This window comes from Temnothorax nylanderi, unplaced genomic scaffold (assembly GCF_030848795.1).
Source record: "Temnothorax nylanderi isolate EJ_2023f unplaced genomic scaffold, tnyl_v1.0 TNYL_tig0621_pilon, whole genome shotgun sequence".
NCBI classification, from domain to species: Eukaryota; Metazoa; Arthropoda; class Insecta; order Hymenoptera; family Formicidae; genus Temnothorax; species Temnothorax nylanderi.
Genome location: NW_027249683.1, coordinates 1 through 20,674, shown reverse-complemented (window position 1 = coordinate 20,674; position 20,674 = coordinate 1). Strand labels below are relative to the sequence as shown.

Below are 20,674 nucleotides of genomic sequence, written 5' to 3'. Positions count from 1 at the left end.
GGATCGTGTACCCCCTGCGAGGGACTCGGCAAGCATTCGACAAATCAAGAAACGCCGGAGCTCGACGACAGTAGCGATATGACGACGTTCTCGGATAATCTCGGACACCACCAGATTTTCCATCTGTCATCCCGGAACAGACGCCGTGTTAATCTTTTCAAAAAACCGGTAAGAGTATTCAGGAGTACTTCTGGCTGGGTATTTATTCGTTCCATAACTGGTGTTTCTCAATTCATCCTTTTGGCTCTGGTTAGAATTCTAGCCAAAGGATCAGTTATGTGAACAGGCCAGAAGTTCTTTCTTGGCGATTATTCGGTTTACAACCGATAATCGTCGTGTAATAAGCCCGGCTTCGATTGCGAACGCCGTTCCTCTCCGTATGAGAGCTGAGACCAGATCTTTGAAACTTCCTAACATTTGAAGATCTACGGTCTATTCGAAATACTCAGAAACACAATTTTTTATTCTTAAGAAATAAACAATTTGTATATCTATGAGTTATTTTCCGTAATCAAGCCTTTATATTCGAGTCTTTATAATTAAATAACTAAAATAAACTAATTGAATTTCCTAATGAACTATCACTTTCTCTGTACTGTATTGAATTATAAAAATGAAATTATATTATCTATCTTTCTTGAACGATTTTAATACAAGTAAAACGAATTTGAACATAACTATTTATAAAATATTGTCTGAGACACTTCTTCTGAGTCTTGCTGTGTTCGTTTATTCAAACAGATACAACGGAATCAAGTCTTAGAGAAGACTATTCCTAACAGACGTTTACTTGCAAACTATAAAAAATGAGGTCCGTACGATTTTTTTCGTGAAGTTACGGCGTATCAAAGTTACCTGTGCATTTTTATTTTTCGTTTAGTTACTGCCTGCGTTAGTTTTATACGATAAGTACCACAGGGAGGTGGCTGGTTGGATTTTGCCCATTGTATGTGTGCGCGTGCGTGTGTGTGTGTGTGTGTGTGTGTGTGTGTGTGTGTGTGTGTGTGTGTGTGTGTGTGTGTGTGTGTTCGTGCGTGCGTGCGTGTGTGGGGAGGTGTGGTGTGTGTGTGTGTGTTTTGGGGGAAAGGGATACGAGTATGTTTGGACTTAACCCTATATATATAGAACGGTACACTTCTAAAAAGAAATAACTTTCGATGCTTTTTACTCGGCAGTTTTCAATGCGCTAAGCCTCCGGTGCGCCACCCCCTCCTCCGGTAGTAAAGCCGGTGGAGGTGGGGGTGACTAGGGGGGCTGGAAGGAGGGCGCCGCTACCCCTGCTCCCTTAACCGCTAGGCGAGAGCCTAGTCGGGGCGGGGGCGAGGGGCGGGGCGAGCCCCTCCTGTCATTAGGAGGAAAAGCAAAACCAGAGCTGCGGGACTGACCCCGCCCAGGACGGAGGCAGAGACACTCACTGTCCCGGGGGGCGGGGCGGCCTCGTATGCCGAGGTCCTGAGGTTCGCGAGGGAGAAGGTCGCCAGGCCGACCAAGTGCGTGGAGTTGCGCGTGGGAGGCCTGGACGACTCTGTCACCCCTGAGGAGGTGGCGGTCGCCATCGCCGCAGCTGGCGGCTGTGAGGTGGGGGACGTGAGGATCGGGGAGATCCTCCGTCCCCCAAAGGGAATGGGAATCGCCTGGGCGCGGTGTCCAGTGGGCGCAGCTACCCGGGCGATAAAAAGAGGGATCAGGGTGGGCTGGAGCAGGGCCAAGTTGGAACTGCTCCAGACCCGGCCCCTGAGGTGCTACCGGTGCCTCGACGTTGGACACGTCTGGGCCCGGTGCACCTCCTCGGTGGACCGCAGCGGTCGTTGTTACCGCTGTGGTGTTGGCGGCCACCGGGTTAGCCGCTGCTCTGCGGCGACCCCAAAATGACCGCTTTGCGCGGATTTGGGGTTGCCGGCTGAGCACCGAATGGGGGGGGCGTCTTCCCGCCCAAAGAATAGTGGGGTGGGAGAATGACGGCCTCCGGGGAGAGCCCGGGAGACTGCCCCCCTGGAGGGAACAGCAGTTCCCGGGGAGGGGAGGGGGGGGATGCGATGGTCTGGGAGCCCTTGGACTTCCGGCCGCATCGTCCTCCCTCCTGACATTAGGTAGGCGTAGCGGGTCGGGGGGGGGGGGGGCTTGGGCGGATTCCCTAAGGGGTTTCCGCCACGGGTGCTCCCCTCGGCTCGCCGGGGGATCCTGATCCGGGACGAATCCTGGACCCGGGTCCCCCAAGCCGCGGCCCGGGGGAGGGGTGGACTGGTTCCTCTCCACGGAGGTCCCAGCCCGTATCTCCCTCCTCACGGGTCGTGTGGGGGTCGGGGCTCAAGCGGGAGTTCTTGAGCCCCGACTCCGCCCCCGCACAACACCCTAAGGGGCGCGGCGATGGGGATTGTGGTACCCGTCGCCGCTTTAGGAAAAGTACCCTCGCCCCGCGCGCCATCATCGACGCGCGCGGCGGGAGCCCGGGGGGCCCGCGGGATTGAGACAGGTCCAGGCCTGCTCGCGGGTTCCCCGGGAAGTAGGAGCCCCTAGTTGGGGCATGGAGTGGGCCAACCCCGAATGTAATAATAACTGTTCCCGGGGCGCCCATTGAGACTCCAGCGTAGGCCACACGTAAGGTTTTTAGCCGGTAGGAGTCCGGCATAACTGTCCGTCCCTCCCCCGGGGGCGGCGGTACTCATGATGAGTTTTCCTTACGTAAAAAAAAAAGTTTTCAATGCGCTGGCTCGATTATTGGTGCATCTTAATAGTTAGTAGGGAGTTCTCCAAAGTTTCCTCCCCTGGTTCGGACCCATCTTCCCGTACGATATATAGAAATGGCGCGACTTTTAAAATTGCTATGGGTTACGCTAACCCAGTGTACCGTTCTAGGGTTAAAATTGCGCATTCCCCGCTTCGTCTTCGGGTAACCCTTGCAGACGTTCACGCATATTGATGCAAATTCTAATTGTGGAGAAATTTCGTATATCAGTATTGACGCAATTTTATCTTTATGCACGACCATGCTCACCCACACACTGCCAGGATTGCCCGTAACTTCCTCGAAGAAAACAATATCGAGGTACCATATCCGCTGATGAGTCCAGATTTGAATACCATCGAACATGTGTGGGATGGGAAGGAGGCTACGAGATTTAGAGAGACCATCAACCAATCTATAGCAACTGGGAGCAGCACTACATCGGATATGGTACAAAATTAATTATCAGGTCACAATTAGAATCTGCATCAATATGCGTGAGCTCTGAAAGGGTCATCTAAAAACGAGGGAAAATACACAATTTTCAATCCGAACATACTCATATTCCTTTTCCCCAACACGCACGCACCTCACGCACGCACGCACACACACACGCACGCACGCACCCACGCACGCACGCACGCACGCACCCACGCACGCACCCACGCACCCAGGCACCCACGCACCCACGCACGCACGCACCCACGCACATGATGGGCAAAATCCGACCAGTAACCTCCCCGTGATACTCATCGGATAATGCGGTAACTGAACAAAATAAGTAGGTTACTTTGATAACTCTGCGAAAAAAATCGGACCACATTTTTTAAATTTGCAAATAAAAGTCCATATTTTACGATGGTTAGAGGAAAGTGGGGTAATTCGAACCATCCTAAGTCTTTTTCAAGATATATGTAACTTGAAAACTATTAAAGATAACTAAACTTTGTTTTCGCTGAATTGTAATGCCAAATGTTTGTTACAATGGCTGCGTTCAGCAGAACGTAACAGTATTGCAACTGTTTTATGATTCTCTGCTGAAAGATTCTAAACGCATCTAAAAGTCTCAACACTCAGCGGTCGCCATGGTTTTCAGCGAATTAAAAGTACGCGAAACGTCAAGCTGTCAAGCAAAACGTCATTGACATATAGTATAGACTACGGTATGTACAAATATTAATATAAGAAAATAAAGAAATATATAATTATAATTTAGATAAAATCGGGTTAGCACGCATATAACATAGAATGATAGGTTAAGGGGGTCTATACACGTACGAGTTTCGGTCGTCCGGCTCGGCTCGGCTTCTACTCGTTCATGGATGGGATGTCACGAGCCAGGCTCGGCGTCAGATGAGCCAAATTCGCACATTTTCTTTTCGTGTGTGGTGAAAAAACGTTCGAGTCCGGCTCACGAATCAAGCTCGCCGAGCCGGACTTGCGAGCCAAACTCGTACGTGTATAAACCCCCAAATGTATATAAAATATGTACTTTAATGCATTATATTTATTAATTAAATGTCATGTACTTATGTAAACTTTTTCAATAATTATTTTGAAGAAAATTACCAAGAGATAGTAGGAATGCATGATATATTACAAGATGTGCCACAAACATCATTAGAAAGTATGTACATTTTATTATAGTAATATTATAATTTGAGTTAGTACATTACATTTAATTATATAATATATAATGCATTAAAGTATTACATATTTTGTATACATTTAACGATTTAACCTATTATTCTATGTTATATGCGTGCTAACCCGAATTTATCTAAATTATAATTATAATATATTTCTTTATTTTCTTATATTAATATTTATACATGCCATTTTGTAACTTTCTGTGCGTTTCTACTGTATCTATTGCGTTATAAATAATATTTTTATATGTATATTTATATTTATACATTCTCAGCGATGTTAATACACTGGAGGCAGTTATTTTACTGATAACGTTTTGCTTGAGATACAGCGTACTTTTAGTTCGCTGAAAATCATGGCGACCGCTGAGTGGACGTGTTGAGACTTTGAGTGCGCTTAGAATCGTTCAGCAGAAAATCATAAGCAAAACGGTTGAAAACTGTTGCGTTCTGCTGAACGCACCCAATGTGTGCCTAACAAATTTCGTTTACTTATAGTAAGTTTAATCAAAAAAAGGTAAAAAAAAGGCGCCAAGTACACGCGCAATGTATGTTGTAAATCCAAAAATCTTAAATAGTAGTAGCTTTATTTCTCCCTAACAAGATAATTAACAAAATTGCGTACCTAACTCAACCCAAGTGATATGTATAGTAGCTTTATTTCTCTCTAACAAAATAATTCACAAAATTGTGTTACCTAACTCAACCCAAGTGATATGTATAGTAGCTTTATTTCTTTCTAACAAAATAATTCACAAAATTGCGTTACCTAACTCAATTCAAGTGATATGTATTTCAAAAAAAGATGTGAAATCTTTAAAGTGCGCCAATTGCAAAGAGAATATATATACTTTGAAAAATAATTGTTGCGCAACTACTTTAAAAAAATAAAACTCAAGTAGTACGTATCTTTGTATTCCCATTCAAGGGTTTTCTCGTTCTAACCCAAGCTTTAATTCTTTTTAACAAAATTATAATATTACAAAAAATTAATCACAAAGAATTAAAGAGATAACAGTACAAAATAAAAATATTTAATTAAAATAAAATAAATAAATTTTTCTTGTAAAAATATTTGGCGCTGCTTTTTGACTCCCGTTGCATACTTCCCTAAATTGCTTTTTTATTCAATTAAAAATTTTGTGCTTTATTAAATTCAATCAAAATTTTAGTACTTTATTAAATTCAAGGTCTAGCAGCGCCAAGTTTTTTTACAAGAAAAATTTATTTATTTTATTTTAATTAAATATTTTTATTTTGTACTGTTATCTCTTTAATTCTTTGTGATTAAAATAATTTTTTGTAATATTATAATTTTGTTAAAAAGAATTAAAGCTTGGGTTAGAACGAGAAGACCCTTGAATGGGAATACAAAAATACGTACTACTTGAGTTTTATTTTTTTAAAGTAGTTGCGCAACAATCATTTTTCAAAGTATATATATTCTCTTTGCAATTGGCGCACTTTAAAGATTTCACATCTTTTCTTGAAATACATATCACTTGAATTGAGTTAGGTAACGCAATTTTGTGAATTATTTTGTTAGAAAGAAATAAAGCTACTATACATATCACTTGGGTTGAGTTAGGTAACGCAATTTTGTGAATTATTTTGTTAGAGAGAAATAAAGCTACTATACATATCACTTGGGTTGAGTTAGGTACGCAATTTTGTGAATTATTTTGTTAGGGAGAAATAAAGCTACTACCATTAAAGATTTTTGGATTTACAACATACATTGCGCGTGTACTTGGCGCCTTTTTTTACCTTTTTTTAAAAAAAGGTAATTTTGTACTGATATCATGCATTTTGTAGTGATAAGCAAGTATCGGCAAAAAATTTCCATTTTTTATTTTTTACTTATTCACAAATTAGCAATAACAACAAAATTAAATTTTTATTGAATTTTATATATATATATATATATATATATATATTGTGACGTGACAAGTCGCGTCTCCTTCCCGGACGGGCTCGGCCGAGGGGAATTCGGGGATGCCTCCTCGTCGGCACGAGGGGAGGGCGGTCGCGTACTATTAATTGGTCTAATTAGCGTTTAAGTTTAAGGGATTGCCGGTGGTGACCGACGTCAACCTGTAACGGCCGCGAGCCGCAACGAGGAAGAGCGGTCAGGATCCAGGAAGCGGCCGGGGGACGCAGTCGACAGTCGGGTCGCCCGGACCTCCCCGCAAGCGCATGAGTGTCGCCGGCCGGAATTCACTCCGCACTCGGTCGTAACAGCGGCAGGAGAGGATTCGAGAGGACCCCGGAGTACACCCGAGTGAAACACTCAGGCCAGGGTGCCGAGGAGCGGCCCAGGGAAATGCGCAGCCCTGTGACCGCCGCCCCGAGGGGTTGCCGACTGACGGGGCCGAGGCCCGGCCAGCCTGACCCCCGAACTCCGGCTCAATCATCGCGGCCCGGACAGCCGGTTGATTTGAGAAGCCCGCGCCGAGTCGGAGGTAGTTGGAGCGGCGCCGCCGGAAAGGGAGGCGCGCGAGTAGCTGAGGCGCCGGTGAGAGCGCCCTGATGTGAGAATGGCGCCACCGGAAGGAGCGGCGCACGAGCGGCCAAGGCGCCGGGAGCGCGAGGATCGGCGATCCGGTCGAGCGGCACACGGCAGCGCAGGCGCGGGGAACCGGCGCGATCCCGGCGGAGGATAGTCCCGGGACTGTCGTGCCGGCAAGCAGCGAGGAAGCATCGCCCGAGTGACGAGCCCCCCGGACTGACGGAGAAGCCTCGGCGAATTGTAAGGTCACCACCCTGGCGTCCCCGCGTACAGAAGGAGGGTTGGCTCGAGGCGCTGGCCCCGGGCACATATCGGTTACCTAGGCCCTGCAGGAATTACCTGTGGGCGACGGTATGAGCGCGTGCATTACCTGGCGCTCGCATCGAGAGAATCGTGTCGGAAATCGTGCAGGGGCCCCGCCGAGAGTGAACTCCTGTAAGTAGAGACCAATGTGCCCTCCCCGGGAGCACCGCCGCGGCCGACAGTCGCGTGGCGTTTAATTGTGTGAGTCGAATTGATCGTGTCGTGTTCGCGCGTGTTAATCGGAATAATCGTGACGTGTTTCATCGTGTTAATCGGAATAATCGTGTCGCGTTTCATCGTGTTCGGAATAATCGTGTCGCGTTTTGTCGTGTCAATCGGAAGGGACGTAGCGTGTCGTGCGTGGAGATAAGGGGAGCAAGTTGCGGGGAAGACGGCGAGCCGCGAGTGGCACGTACATTGAAGGGCACTCGTAGTTAGCGTATCCGGGCCCTCGAAGACGGCGAATATTGCGTTTGGCGGGACAGGAAGGTCGTCGGGATTGGCGCGGGGCCGCGGAATCTCCGGACTTGCGAAGGAATTCGGGATTCGCGTGGCAAGCCGCGGGATCGTCCGCGATACGAGTCCGCATTTTGCGTTAGGGGGCACTCGCCGGCCAGCGTCGACGCGGCGAGATCGCCCATAATTTTTGCGTCGTGCGGAATCGAGGTGGCCCGGGTGCACGTCGAAGGCGCAAGCGGAGGTATTGCGATTCGGTTAGTCGGCCTCGTGGCGTGAGTATTCGTGGTATGTTCGGCGGAAGGTACCGCGTTGCCTTAATGCTCTCTCGCGTTAATCTTGTGTGTTCGAAGTGAGGTACCGCGCTACCTTAGTTATCTCTTGTGTTAATCTTTCGTGCGTTAGTCCGCGTTGACTATTTGTGCGTTCAACGGTTGCGTTAATCTTGTGTGAGCCCGTCTATCGTGTTTAATATTCGACATTATCGCGTTCATATATTCTGATATCCTAGTGTTACTATCCGACGTTCCCGTGTCCGCATATTGCGTTGGTCATCCGGCATTTTCGGAGGTAGTCTCTACCGCCGCTCCGCGTAATTTGTTGCATCGGCGTCGATTCGCCGCCACGAATGTCTCTTTACTAGCGGATCTAGTTTCGAATATGAGAGGCTCGGATATATGTTATCAAAACCTACACTGACTGATATGCAAATACATTATATCTACTGATTAAATATATTACATGTGATTCATTATTACGTTCTTGTGTGGTTAATTGCGTTACGCCTTCTCTCCGAGTTCCCCGAAAGGAAGCTACGCCCTGAGGTATCGTCGGGGATATCGCGCTGTATCGAGTAGAGTACGGTGGTGCGATCAGTCGCACCTGGCGCCCAATTATTTTGTGTCTGCATTAGTCGCGCGTTTTGCCAATCCACGATAGCCCTCCTCCGAATTGCGAGACCGGGGGAAAAAGCGTCGCAATATATATATGGAGCATTCCACACGCCAATTCGCAAGGGGTCAAACTTTGACCTTTTTATTTTTGATGGCTGCTCGTTTTTTAACAGGTCTTTATTTTTTGATTCCATATTTTTCGAGATATTTGCCTGGACTAATTAAAATGGAAAACTCTGTAAAAAACTATAGTAGGCGATTTTGTGTGCCTGTTTGCGCGCGCGCGCGCGCGCGCGCGTGTGTGTGCGTGTGTGCGTGTGTGTGTGTGTGTGTGTGTGTGTGTGTGTATGTGTATGTAAACGCGCAGGTGTATATAAATACATACTAATTATTTGTCGTATAATATTCAAGGACAAAGTAATAATAACAATATTTTGTTATTTCATCATCCTGACATTCCCGCGCGCATTCTTCTGGCGTTGAAAATGTCTGTTGAGAATGCCGTGTTGTTGAAGTCGGTTTTGACCTCCAATGTGCTAATACAATAATAGATTTTATTAATAAATTGTATAAATACACATTTATATAAAATAACCTTCTTAGAATTACATTTTTTTACAATTTTTTAATTTTATTGAGATGTAATTTCTAATGTTATATTAGATGGAAAAAATGAGGGTAATTATTTAGTATAGGAAAACCAGCCCCAATGACCTTGACCTTGACATATGTTGTCAAGGACATGACCTTGAGTAACTTTTTCTTATAACTTAGCCGTCGCTCATTCTTCATTAAAAAGTTATTAACAAAAAAAGTTTGAGAAATATAACAGTTTTAGTCGATACTAAGGGAAGTAATTTGCTGATGTGTGTATAGACAGTACACATGTAGGCGGGGGTAGGTGGGGGTGGACGTTGATTCGCGTGAAAAGTTGAAAACTCGAACCGTACAATAATAGACCTTGTTTCGCCCTGTAAGCAGGAGTAGGGTGGGGTGGGATGGACCTTGCTTTGCATATATGGTTCTCTGGACAGCATTGTACTTTCCACGCAAAGCGAGATTCACCCCCTCCCCCCTTGCTTATAAGGCGAAACGAGGTCTATCATTGTACGGTTGAGGTTTTCAACTTTTCACTCGAACCAACGTCCACCCCCACCCACCCCTGCTTGCGGGGAAGGAGCGGTAGCCCCTCCCCCGCCTACATGTGTACTGTCTACACATATATCAGCAAATTACTTCCTTTAGTACTGACACAAACTTGTATACCTATTTCTTAAACTTTTATGTTCATAACTTTTAAATAAGCAATGACCGACGATTAAGTTATAAAGAAAAGTTACTCAGGGTCATGTTCTTGACAACATATGTCAAGGTCAAGATCATTGGAGGTGTCTCCCCTTATCTTCATTTTTACCCTTTTCTATGCTAATTATTCTCTACTTTAACAAAAAGACTGTTAAATATATTAACGATTAACTGCTTTAAATAACTTTCCTTCGTTCATACATGTACTATTTTCACATACATTATTCGTTTGTACCTTTCAATACTCAAAACAACTGCTACATTTTTCAAACTTTTTTGTTCATAACTTTTAAATAAGCAATGAGCGACGATTAAGTTATAAGGGAAAGTTACTCAGGGTCATGTCCTTGACAACATATGTCAAGGTCAAGGTCATTGGGGCTGGTTCCTCTATACTAAATAATTACTATAATAATAATTTTATACATTATCAGATAAATAGAAAGAAGCAATAGGAACTAGGTGCGGTAATTGGTGCGTAATAATTTATATTCTCAGCCAATACATAAAAGCGAACGTTTCGACCCTTTTTGTGTCATCTTCAGCGCAATATCAATAAGTTAAATGCGAATTACATCAGTCGAGGTTTAATGAGTCAAATTTGATAATAAATAATAAATAAAACGAATATACGGGTAGTCAATTAGTTTATGCGGTCTCTCATAAGAGAAGTCCAGCAAGTGTATACGCAAATCAATCGCAAAAATCGCATGTAATTGTTATAATCAGTGCGATATCGTCGGTATTTTTTTTTATTTCTCTGTAAGTTACATCTCATACATTTTTACTTTATATTACTTGCAATTTTATACCATCTACTACGTGTGTTACTCCGTATATGATTATACAGGTATCTTTGAATTAACACTAACAAGTAAGTAACACTTCCCAAGTAATACACGCCGATTTTTTTTATCTTTTGGGGTGTGATTCAAGAACCCAAAAGATGATAATTTATGCCAAAAAATTAACTCAATATTGTTTAGACGACTTATACATTTAATAATATAGGAAGATATGATCAAATATCTCGCAAAAATATATATAAATATATAAATTTTATTTTATCGCACGATAATGAAACAAATCAGTTCCTATTAAAAACATCTTGTAATTTTATTTAAAAAGTTGGACGCGATCTTATCGTGATCTTCGGAGGCACTCCCTAGGTCAAGCAAAATCATCATCTTATGTGTCCATTGAAATCAGGCAATTTTTGTTTAAAAACTTTTCGCAAATGCGTTGTTTGCGAAATACTTGATCATACCTTCTTATATCATTTAAAAGAGAGCACCTTGTATAAGTCGTCTAAACAATATTGAGCTAATTTTTGGGCATAAATTATCATCTTTTGGGTTCCTGAATCACATCTCAAGAGATGAAAAAAATCGGCGTATATACGGCGTATCACTTAGAAAGTATTACTTGTAAGAACTTGACTCGACCGATCAATGTCTCGTTTCCTTCCTGGTTTTCCATTCTGGGAGTATCGTTTCAAAGATGCTTGGTTTGCGTCGGAGCACACACTTGCTGGACTTCTGCATTATGAGAGACCGCATCAACTAATTGACTACCAGTATATTCGTTTTATTTATTATTTTATCAAATTTGACTGCGTTAAGCCTCAACTGACGTAATTCGCGTTTAACTTATTAATATTGCGCTGAAAATAATCCAAAAAAAAGGGTTGAAACGTCCACTAAATGTATGTATTGACTGAGAATATAAATTAATGCGCACCAATTACCGCGCCTGACTCTTATTGCCTCTTTTTATCTATGTAATTTATTCAAGAGAGCCTTTATACACTTTAATTATATACATTATTTTGTATATAAAAGTACCCTGGCAAAATGATCGACAAATGAATATTTATGATAACTTTATTCTAAAACTTTTATGTCCAAAACGACAACGAAATTTCTTAATATGTTTAATGAATACATCTCATTTTCAAACATTAATGCACGTAATTTAAATTTAGCTTAAAACTTAAATAGTTACCTTGACAAAATTGAAGATTGACATTTATTAGAAATATCAACACAAATGTGAATGTAGACGACAGCAACATATTATAATAAAACCAAAAAAAAGGTTGTATGTTTACGATCGCTAATACCAAAGTACTATGAGTACAGTTTAAGTATAAAATTGTTTTTTACCGCAATATCATGATACAATTTCTGTTTTTAAGAGAAACTCGACTGTGTTTATGTAAATGCACGATACTTATCAGTTCTAAAGCAAGCTCACCTTGCAATTTATCACCTAAAGGACTTTATTTACAAGTAATATTTTTATTCTAATTTGTTGAATATTTATCGTGTTTTAAGCTAATGCAAAGTGCACTTATCAACGCAAGCTTTATTTAAGGATATATTATTAAAATGTGATAATAACAATATGATTAATTAGATATTTTCTTCATATACAATAAACAAGTATACAAAAACTAATTAAAAATTGAATTATTATACTAATTATATAACAAATCATCCGATACATAACAAACTAAGCTCTATGTTAGAGATAAAGTAAAAAATGAAATTTTCCAGTCTATTAGAGAAAGTACAGCTAATGTGGAACCTAACAAAAAGTCTTTACAAGAGAAAAAAATACGCCAAGCAAATAAAAGAAATGTATAAAACGGCCCCACCGGGTAAAACGGCCTCCCTCTGATTTTTACCAAGTACATAGCGTTGTCATTGAGAGACTTACAATTAGTAACTAGGTAATTATACAGAAAGAGGGCAACTTCACCGATTTCAATGACCTTGACATATGTCGTCAAGGACGTGATCCTGAGTAACTTTTCCTTATAACTTAATCGGCGGTCATTGCTTATTTAAAAGTTATGAACAAAACAAGTTTGAGAAATTTACAAGTTTGTGTCAGTGCTAAAGAAAGTAATTTGCTGATATGTGTGCATAGGCCATAGATAGTACACATGTAAGCGTGGGAGAGGCTACCGCCCCTTTCCCGCAAGCAGGGGTGGATGGGGGTGGACCTCGGTTCGCGTGGAAAATTGAAAACCTAAACCGTACAATAATAGACCTTTAATTAGATTGAAGCGAGGTTCACTCCATCCCACCCCGGCCTGCTTATAAGGCAAAACAAGGTCTATCATTGTACGATTCAGGTTTCAACTTTCTACGCGAACCGAGGTCCACCCCCACCCACCCCCGCCTACATGTGTACTGTCTATACACACATATCAGTAAATTACTACCCTTAGCACTGAAATGTTTTCTCAAACTTTTTTTGTTCATAACTTTTAAATAAGCAATGACCGCCGATTAAGTTATAAGAAAAAGTTACTCAGGATCACGTCCTTGACAACATATGTTAAGGTCATTGAAATCGGTGAGGTTGCTCTCTTTCTGTATAATTACTAAAGCTGGAAATGGTGCCATGAAACTATGCCAACACTAAGACAGAAAAATTTTTTGTGACTCATGCAAATAAAAATTGACTATTTTCCTACTGACTATAAGCCTAAATCAATTTTGCTTCCTCATAGAAGAAGCTTTGTTTTCGAAAACTTCGTATATGGACCTTTGATCACGTATAAAGCTAAGTCTAATCAACTAAATTTTAAAGAATTATATGAAACTAGCTGGTTACCCGGGCTTCGCCCCGGAGGACATATGTAATAAGACACGCAAATAGTCTCTCTCTCTCTCTCTCTCTCTCTCTCTCTCTCTCTCTCTCTCTCTCTCTCTCTCTCTCTCTCTCTCTCTCTCTCTCTCTCTCTCTCTCTCTCTCACTCTCTCTCTCTCTCTCTCTCTCTCTCTCTCTCTCTCTCTCTCTCTCTCTCCCTCTCTCCCTCCCTCCCTCCCTCTCTCTCCCTCCCCTCCCTCCCTCCCCTCCCTCCCTCCCTCCCTCCCTCCCTCCCTCCCTCCCTCCCTCCCTCCCTCCCTCCCTCCCTCCCCCTCCCTCCCTCCCTCCCTCCCTCCCTCCCTCCCTCCCTCCCTCCCTCCCTCCCTCCCTCCCTCCCTCCCTCCCTCCCTCCCTCCATCCCTCCCTTCCTCCCTCCCTCCCTCCCTTCCTCCCTCTCTCTCTCTCTTTCTCTCTCTCTCTAAAATGCTATAAATTGAAAAATATTACTTTTTTATCGACTGAAATTCAATTCCGTCGTATACAATTCTTTGAGATTCACTCAATTATTTCTTTAAAAAATTGGAAAAATTTCGTAACCAATTTCCAAAAAAATACCGGTTCCCAAAAAGATCGGCAACGAAAAACTATACAGTTTATAGCACTCCCCGGGAAATTCTACCCCTGTTTTATATACAATTCTTTAAAATTCGATCAATTATTTCCCGAAAAATTAAAAAACCGGTTTCCAAAAAATCAGTAACAAAAAACTATACACGTAGTGGCACTCCCCGGAAAATTCTACCCCTATTTCACATACTTTTGGTAAAAATTTGATCTGTAATTCTTTGAGATTCGGTCAATTATTTCCCGAAAAATTAGAAAAATTAGAAAAACCGGTTTCCAAAAAATTGGTAACAAAAAACTATTCACATAGTGGCACTCCCCGGAAAATTCTACCCCTATTTCATATACTTTTGGTAAAAATTTGATCTGTAATTCTTTGAGATTCGGTCAATTATTTCCCGAAAAATTAGAAAAATTAGAAAAACCGGTTTCCAAAAAATCGGTAACAAAAAACTATACACATAGTGGCACTCCCCGGAAAATTCTACCCCTATTTCACATACTTTTGGTAAAAATTCGGTTCAGGGATTTGGGCTAGGCGTTGATGAGTGAGTCAGTGAGTCAGTGAGTCAGTCAGGACATCTTCCTTTATATATATAGATAGGGGTAGACAAGGCCGAAGAAAAAAATGTTTTTTTAGTTTTCTATGTGCCAATGTGTTCAGAATGTTCTAAAACGTCGAAAAATACACTTTTTAAAAAATGTCTGCGTTCGTACGTGCGTGATTTGGTTTTTGCTACCTTTTTCAAAAAAAGTAAAAAAAGGCACCAAGTACACGCGCAATGTTGGGTGCTTTCCAGCAACGTACACAGGCGACACTGTGTAACACAGTGTACGACCTAGTGCTTTCCAACTACGACACAAGCCGACACAATCGTACACAGCTAAAATCTTGTGTTGCATGGATACCAATATAAAAATGTGATACAATTTTCTTTTCTACAGAGTGGTACTCCGGTAATCTGCGTGAAGATCCGAGAAGAGCGTTGTTCAAAAATTACGCACGTGTTACCCCGGCGAGACTGAAAGACTATTGTTCCAGTCTATTTCATTGGCATTTGAGCTCTCTGTACTTGCACTGATGTTTATTTTACTCTCCATTAAAAGACTATTCGCTACAACAGTATTCCATAATAACTACTGCTCGGGGGGTGGTAGAACCGTTCCCGGATTTGCAAAGGTTCTAAGAGAGTCGAGTTCAAAGGACCAGAGGAGGTGTGTTGCGTCTCCTCATTGCGAGTAAAGCGAAATAGCGACAAATAGAAAAGCGAGCGACTCACCGTATCGTTGCTCGGCGCCCTCCTGGGATGCCCTATCGGTCGATCTCGTCTGTCCTCTCGGCTGGCGAGTCCTCCGTGATAGCGGGAGGAGCGAGGCAGGCAGACAAGGGTTGCGCAAGCAAGCAAGCAGACAGAAAAGGGTTGAACAAGCAGGCAGGCAGACAGGCAAGCAGGCAAGAAACGGCGGTGTTATAGCGCGCACTCGTCGACGACTTCCGAGCGGCGATACGTCTCTACTTGACTTCATCCAAAAGACGAGTGAGTTGACTCGATCGTGTCCAAAACGTGAGTGCGTGCTCCGGCGCTCTCCGGCTCGCGCACCTGCGAAGTACGGCGCGAGCGAGTACCAGTTTTCCCGATAATTGGGAATGCCACCCGCGGGCGGGCAGCACGAGTCGGGTGAGTCGCGCGAAAATTGACAAAAGTATAGATCGCGATCTGCCAACGTTCCGCGCGAGTCGTCAAACGCGAATTTGAGGTTACCGACGGTAACATACTATACGTAATACTAACTTATTGACTAATACAACTATTAATGTGAGTGAATTAACTTATAACTAATATGTACTGTCACGTCTTTTCACGCCCGAGGCGCACGACGGATCAAAAGGGTTGGGGAGAGAAGGATGGTAGGCCTCTCCGACGATTCTCTCACACAGTCCGACGATGCAACGCGAAAGTATTATTGGGCCCCAGACGCGTAAACTCGCGTCCACTAATGTACGCTAGAATCAAGAAAACTCAAACAAAAAGAGAGACGCAAAACGTAATTAATTCGGCGTGCGAGAGATCGGCCAGCTCGACCTAACGGTGGTGGGCGGGGTGATAAAGGGCAGCGCGATATTTGGCGGGGTGACGCATAAATCAAGCACTCAGATAGTTAATAGTAACTCATAACAAGGTTTATTATAAATTGGTGGTATTGGGAAATAATCAATTTTGGAAGTACCGACTTATTGTATCGCGAAAGTCGGAAGCGAACTTGAGTCACATTATTAAAGAAATTAGACAAGTAGGTAAACTATGTTAGTTCTAAATTACTCTGTGTGCGTGCATGCGCGCGCGTGTGTGTGTGTGTGTGTGTGTGTGTGTGTGTGTGTGTGTGTGTGTGTGTGTGTGTGATAATCGACAGGATCTCGTTATCGTGAACCGTTTTCGGGGCGCCGCGGGAGAGGGGGTCCGCGTTTTCGCCGCGCCGCGAGGTCCGCGTGCAACGACCGCGTTGGTCCGCGCGACGTCTTCTCGTTCGCGTTATCTCCCCCTCATAGATGTTCTTTCGCGCCCCCGTCCCCCATTCGCGCGCGTCTTCACGGTCGCGGTCTCTCTCTCTCCATCGCTCGCGGTCTCTCTCTCGTTCCCGTTCGCGCGCGTCTTCTCGCTCCTGTCACCCATTATAGTTAGATCATTTTTATATTATTTTAAGTGATTTATTTATTGGAAATAAGAGGAAGAATATTTAATAATTTATACGAGACAGATGAGAAAACGTTTAATGATCGCGCGACGAGTGCGGCACGCACATTCTTATCGAGAGTTACCGCTCTGTAATTCTAAACCGCTGACGGTGGACAAGGGAACGGTAGACAGAAGGAAAGATAATTTTAGATACAGTGATATGCATTTTAATATACATTTATTTCTCAAAGTATTCCTATCAAAGCATACAATAATAGCACTAAAATAAAATTTTATAACATTTATGTACGTCTTTCTTCATTATAGTAACTATCAAAGAAACTTGCAAAAATTATAGTTTTATCGAACGCAAAATCATTAGCTGTAACAAATAATAAGTCAACGTTACTATTATGACTTTACAACTATCATGATTACTTATAAAGTACATTTATCATGCAAATTTCTGAAGATATTTTGCGGCAAATTTTCTTCACCTGAAACACATAAATGCAATAACACGATTAAGATAAGGATTCAATATTTTTTTATTAAAAAAGCGATTGTCTTACCAGTATTCCTCCTCCTCCTCCTCTATATCCTCCCCGAAGAGTCTTCGCAACGAGTACGAATCGAATTGATAGTCCTGCAGTTCTCTGTTTATACGTCTCTCCTCTCGCATCCACCGCCAGTAATCAATATTAATAAATCCTGGGATATGGTAGTCCATACGCAGCTGTAAGATAAACATTAAAAATATTACTTTTTCTTAAAACATGCGCACGCACGCACAAAGGAAAAAATTATACCCACGCAATCTCGGGGGATGCGGATCCGCACCCACAAGTCCTCCATCTGCACCTCGATCCTTAAAATGCGCCGCACCCATCGCGGCCACATCCACTAAACAAAAAAGAAAAAACATTAAAAACTCTATAATGTATGTCACTACACTTTTGTCGCACTTCGTACCAAGATGTTCCTTGGAAAAAATATTTCAATGTACTCCATTGTCACACACGCACTCAATCAAAAATTCACGCGGAATCTCGTCGAAGAAGCAGCTGTCGATCGTCGCTAAAGATGTTCGTTATACTGACCGCGCTCTAGCCCGAGCTCAATTTATAGGGCATTGAAAAATGAAGAAAGAGGGTTGTACGTGATTTATCTGTGACATATTATATTATCAAAACTAGCTATCATGAAAAATAATCTTCTACTTACCTTTGCATCATGCAGTCGCAGGTGGATACTCTGAACCGCTATCGAATAAGATGAGAAGCGAGGATGCGCGTGATTTATCTGCGGCGTATTATGTTATGCGAAAATAATCCTCGCGAGAAAAAAGACAGCTATCAAGGTTAATAAAACAAGCTTCACTAAAATAGTTAAAAATACTGCAGGCTATGTCTTTCACAAATGACATGTGCACACAGGACACAGATTACATGGCATAATTAGATATAATGGATCTCCACATGATGAACAGAAGAGACCGTCCATGAGTACATAAAGACGGGTGTCATGTTTTCGCTCAGCGTACAACATTGAGAACAGTCCGCTTATTCTCACCATACATGATACACAAAACTTTGCGTGCCCGGAAGTGAAATAAAAGTATGTGCAACACATCTTTTTCAAAGGATTCAACGTATTCACTTCAGCTTGGTTTAAAACTCTGAAAATTTCTTCCGTATCAGACCTTTCGCTGTCATAACATGAATCGTCTGACAATATTGCATCATCATCATCCATTTCTTCCTCTTCATTCACTTCAACGTCCATTTCTTCTTCTTCTGTTCATTCACTTCAACTTCCATTCTTTCTTCTCCTTCAAACTGCAATTCTTCGAAATCCATTTTATATACACTCTGTTCCACTCACGCGCTAAAATATAAACTTTGGAAAATATCCGAAGGGGTTCTTTTCCAATAAAATTCGCTGTTGAGAAACTCCCGGTTCGATCGGAGATCAGCGATTCCGATTTCGCGACGGATCAAATATCGCGCTACGTCGACTCTCCACAATTTCAATCTGCAACAATTTCTCATCCGCGGTTCGCTGATTTTCACGATTTTGAATTTACAATTGAGCACCGGTTTGCACAATTTTATGTACTCGTCGCTCATATCACGTTAAAAAGAAAAAATCGCGGTATTGCACTCACGCGCTAAAATATAAACTTTGGAAAATATCCGAAGGTTCTTTTCCAATTAAATTCGGTGTTGAGAAACTCCCGGTTCGATCGGAGATCGGCGATTCCCAATTCGCGACGGATCAAATATCGCGCTACGTCGACGTCCGACAAGTACAATCTGCTACAATTTCTCATCCGCGGTTCGCTGATTTTCACTATTTTGAATTTACTATTGAGCACCGGTTTGCACAATTTTATGTACTCGTCGCTCATGTCATGTGTTGTACTCGCGACTTTCGGTCCACGACTACTGAGCGTACCCTCAAATTCATCCTTCTATATCTCACTATTGTCACATCGTTTGTTTAACATATCTAATTTCACAATGATCTCAGCATCCGTACGGATGCGCCTTGCGAAAAATCTACGATGTACAGTTTTGCACGTGTGCAATGAAGTCACCGCGAGACACGTATGTTCATGAAAACGATATCGCAACATTAACTTTCAATGGTTTAATCTGTATAACTGCTATTGAACCGCTATCAAACTTCTTTAAAACATCTTTAAAAACAACTTTAAAAACAGCTATCAAACAACTAAAAACATCTTTAGAAACAACTAAAAACAACTAAAAACATCTTTAAAAACAACTAAAAACAACAAAAAACATCTTTAAAAACAACTAAAAACAACTAAAACAGCTTTAAAAACATCTATCAAACAACTATCAAACAACTAAAAACATCTTTAGAAACAACTAAAAACAACTAAAAACAACAAAAAACATCTTTAAAACAACTAAAAACAACTATCAAACAACTAAAAACAGCTAAAAACAACTAAAAACAACTAAAAACATCTTTAGAAACAACTAAAAACAACTAAAAACAACTAAAAACAACAAAAAACATCTTTAAAAACAACTAAAAGCAACTATCAAACAACTAAAAACAACTAAAAACAACTAAAAACAACAAAAAACATCTTTAGAAACAACTAAAAACAACAAAAAACATCTTTAAAAACAACTAAAAACAACTATCAAACAACTAAAAACAGCTTTTGAACAGCTAAAACAGCTTTTGAATAGCTTTTAAACAACTGAAACATCTATATTATATTACAAACTATGTGGGAAAAGGAAATAAAACATTTTATATATACATATATAGTTTATTTAAAAAAAAATCATAATTTTTTCTGGTGTCGCGACCACCAGTTACATATTTTTAATACATTTTGTAATGCGCAATTCTTAACATGTTTTTCACATCTTATAGTATTAGTAACATCTAGATTATTTAAAGATTCGATATCTTCGTAATCGGCATCCAAAGTCTCAATGTTTAGATTTTTTCTAGCTTTATTCTCAAGTAAATCCACCAGCCATTCTCGTTTCTGGCATCCCTTGACGTACACAAGAGTCGACGTCTCGTCACCCTCTCCAAGCACGGCCGATGTAATTAAATGTTTCGCCATGCTGTATGGCACGTTTCCATCCTCCCATCGTAGTCCATGGTGATTTGCAATCAACCAAGAAGCGCATGATTTGTCGGATTTCGTGAGGAGACTCCATGGCATGGGACATGTAAAAATGTAATGTGCCAAACGGTCCCGTTTCTCAGAACCGCCACCTCCTTTACGACAATTTCATCCCGACGGTGAAGCCTTGCAGATCGACAAACGTGGTACGATCATGACGAAACGACGGAGCAATCTGTATCTTATCGCGGTACATCAGTGCTTCTTATATCGCAATACCCGCTGATATTGCAATTTACATGATTTTGCG

General features: G+C 42.0%; 1 protein-coding gene across 1 annotated transcript in view; it reads right to left on the bottom strand.

The window, feature by feature from the left end:
• LOC139784390 (uncharacterized) overlaps positions 1-12,001 on the bottom strand; it is a gene marked incomplete at its 5' end in the record, with an annotated part of 68,366 nt that extends 56,365 nt beyond the window's left edge. Inside the window, 2 exons of the mRNA XM_071723559.1 lie at positions 8,921-9,071; positions 11,845-12,001. Coding sequence (XP_071579660.1) covers positions 8,921-9,071; positions 11,845-12,001 — 308 coding nt within the window. The remainder of the gene's footprint in view (positions 1-8,920; positions 9,072-11,844) is intronic.
• Positions 12,002-20,674: the final 8,673 nt, after the last annotated feature.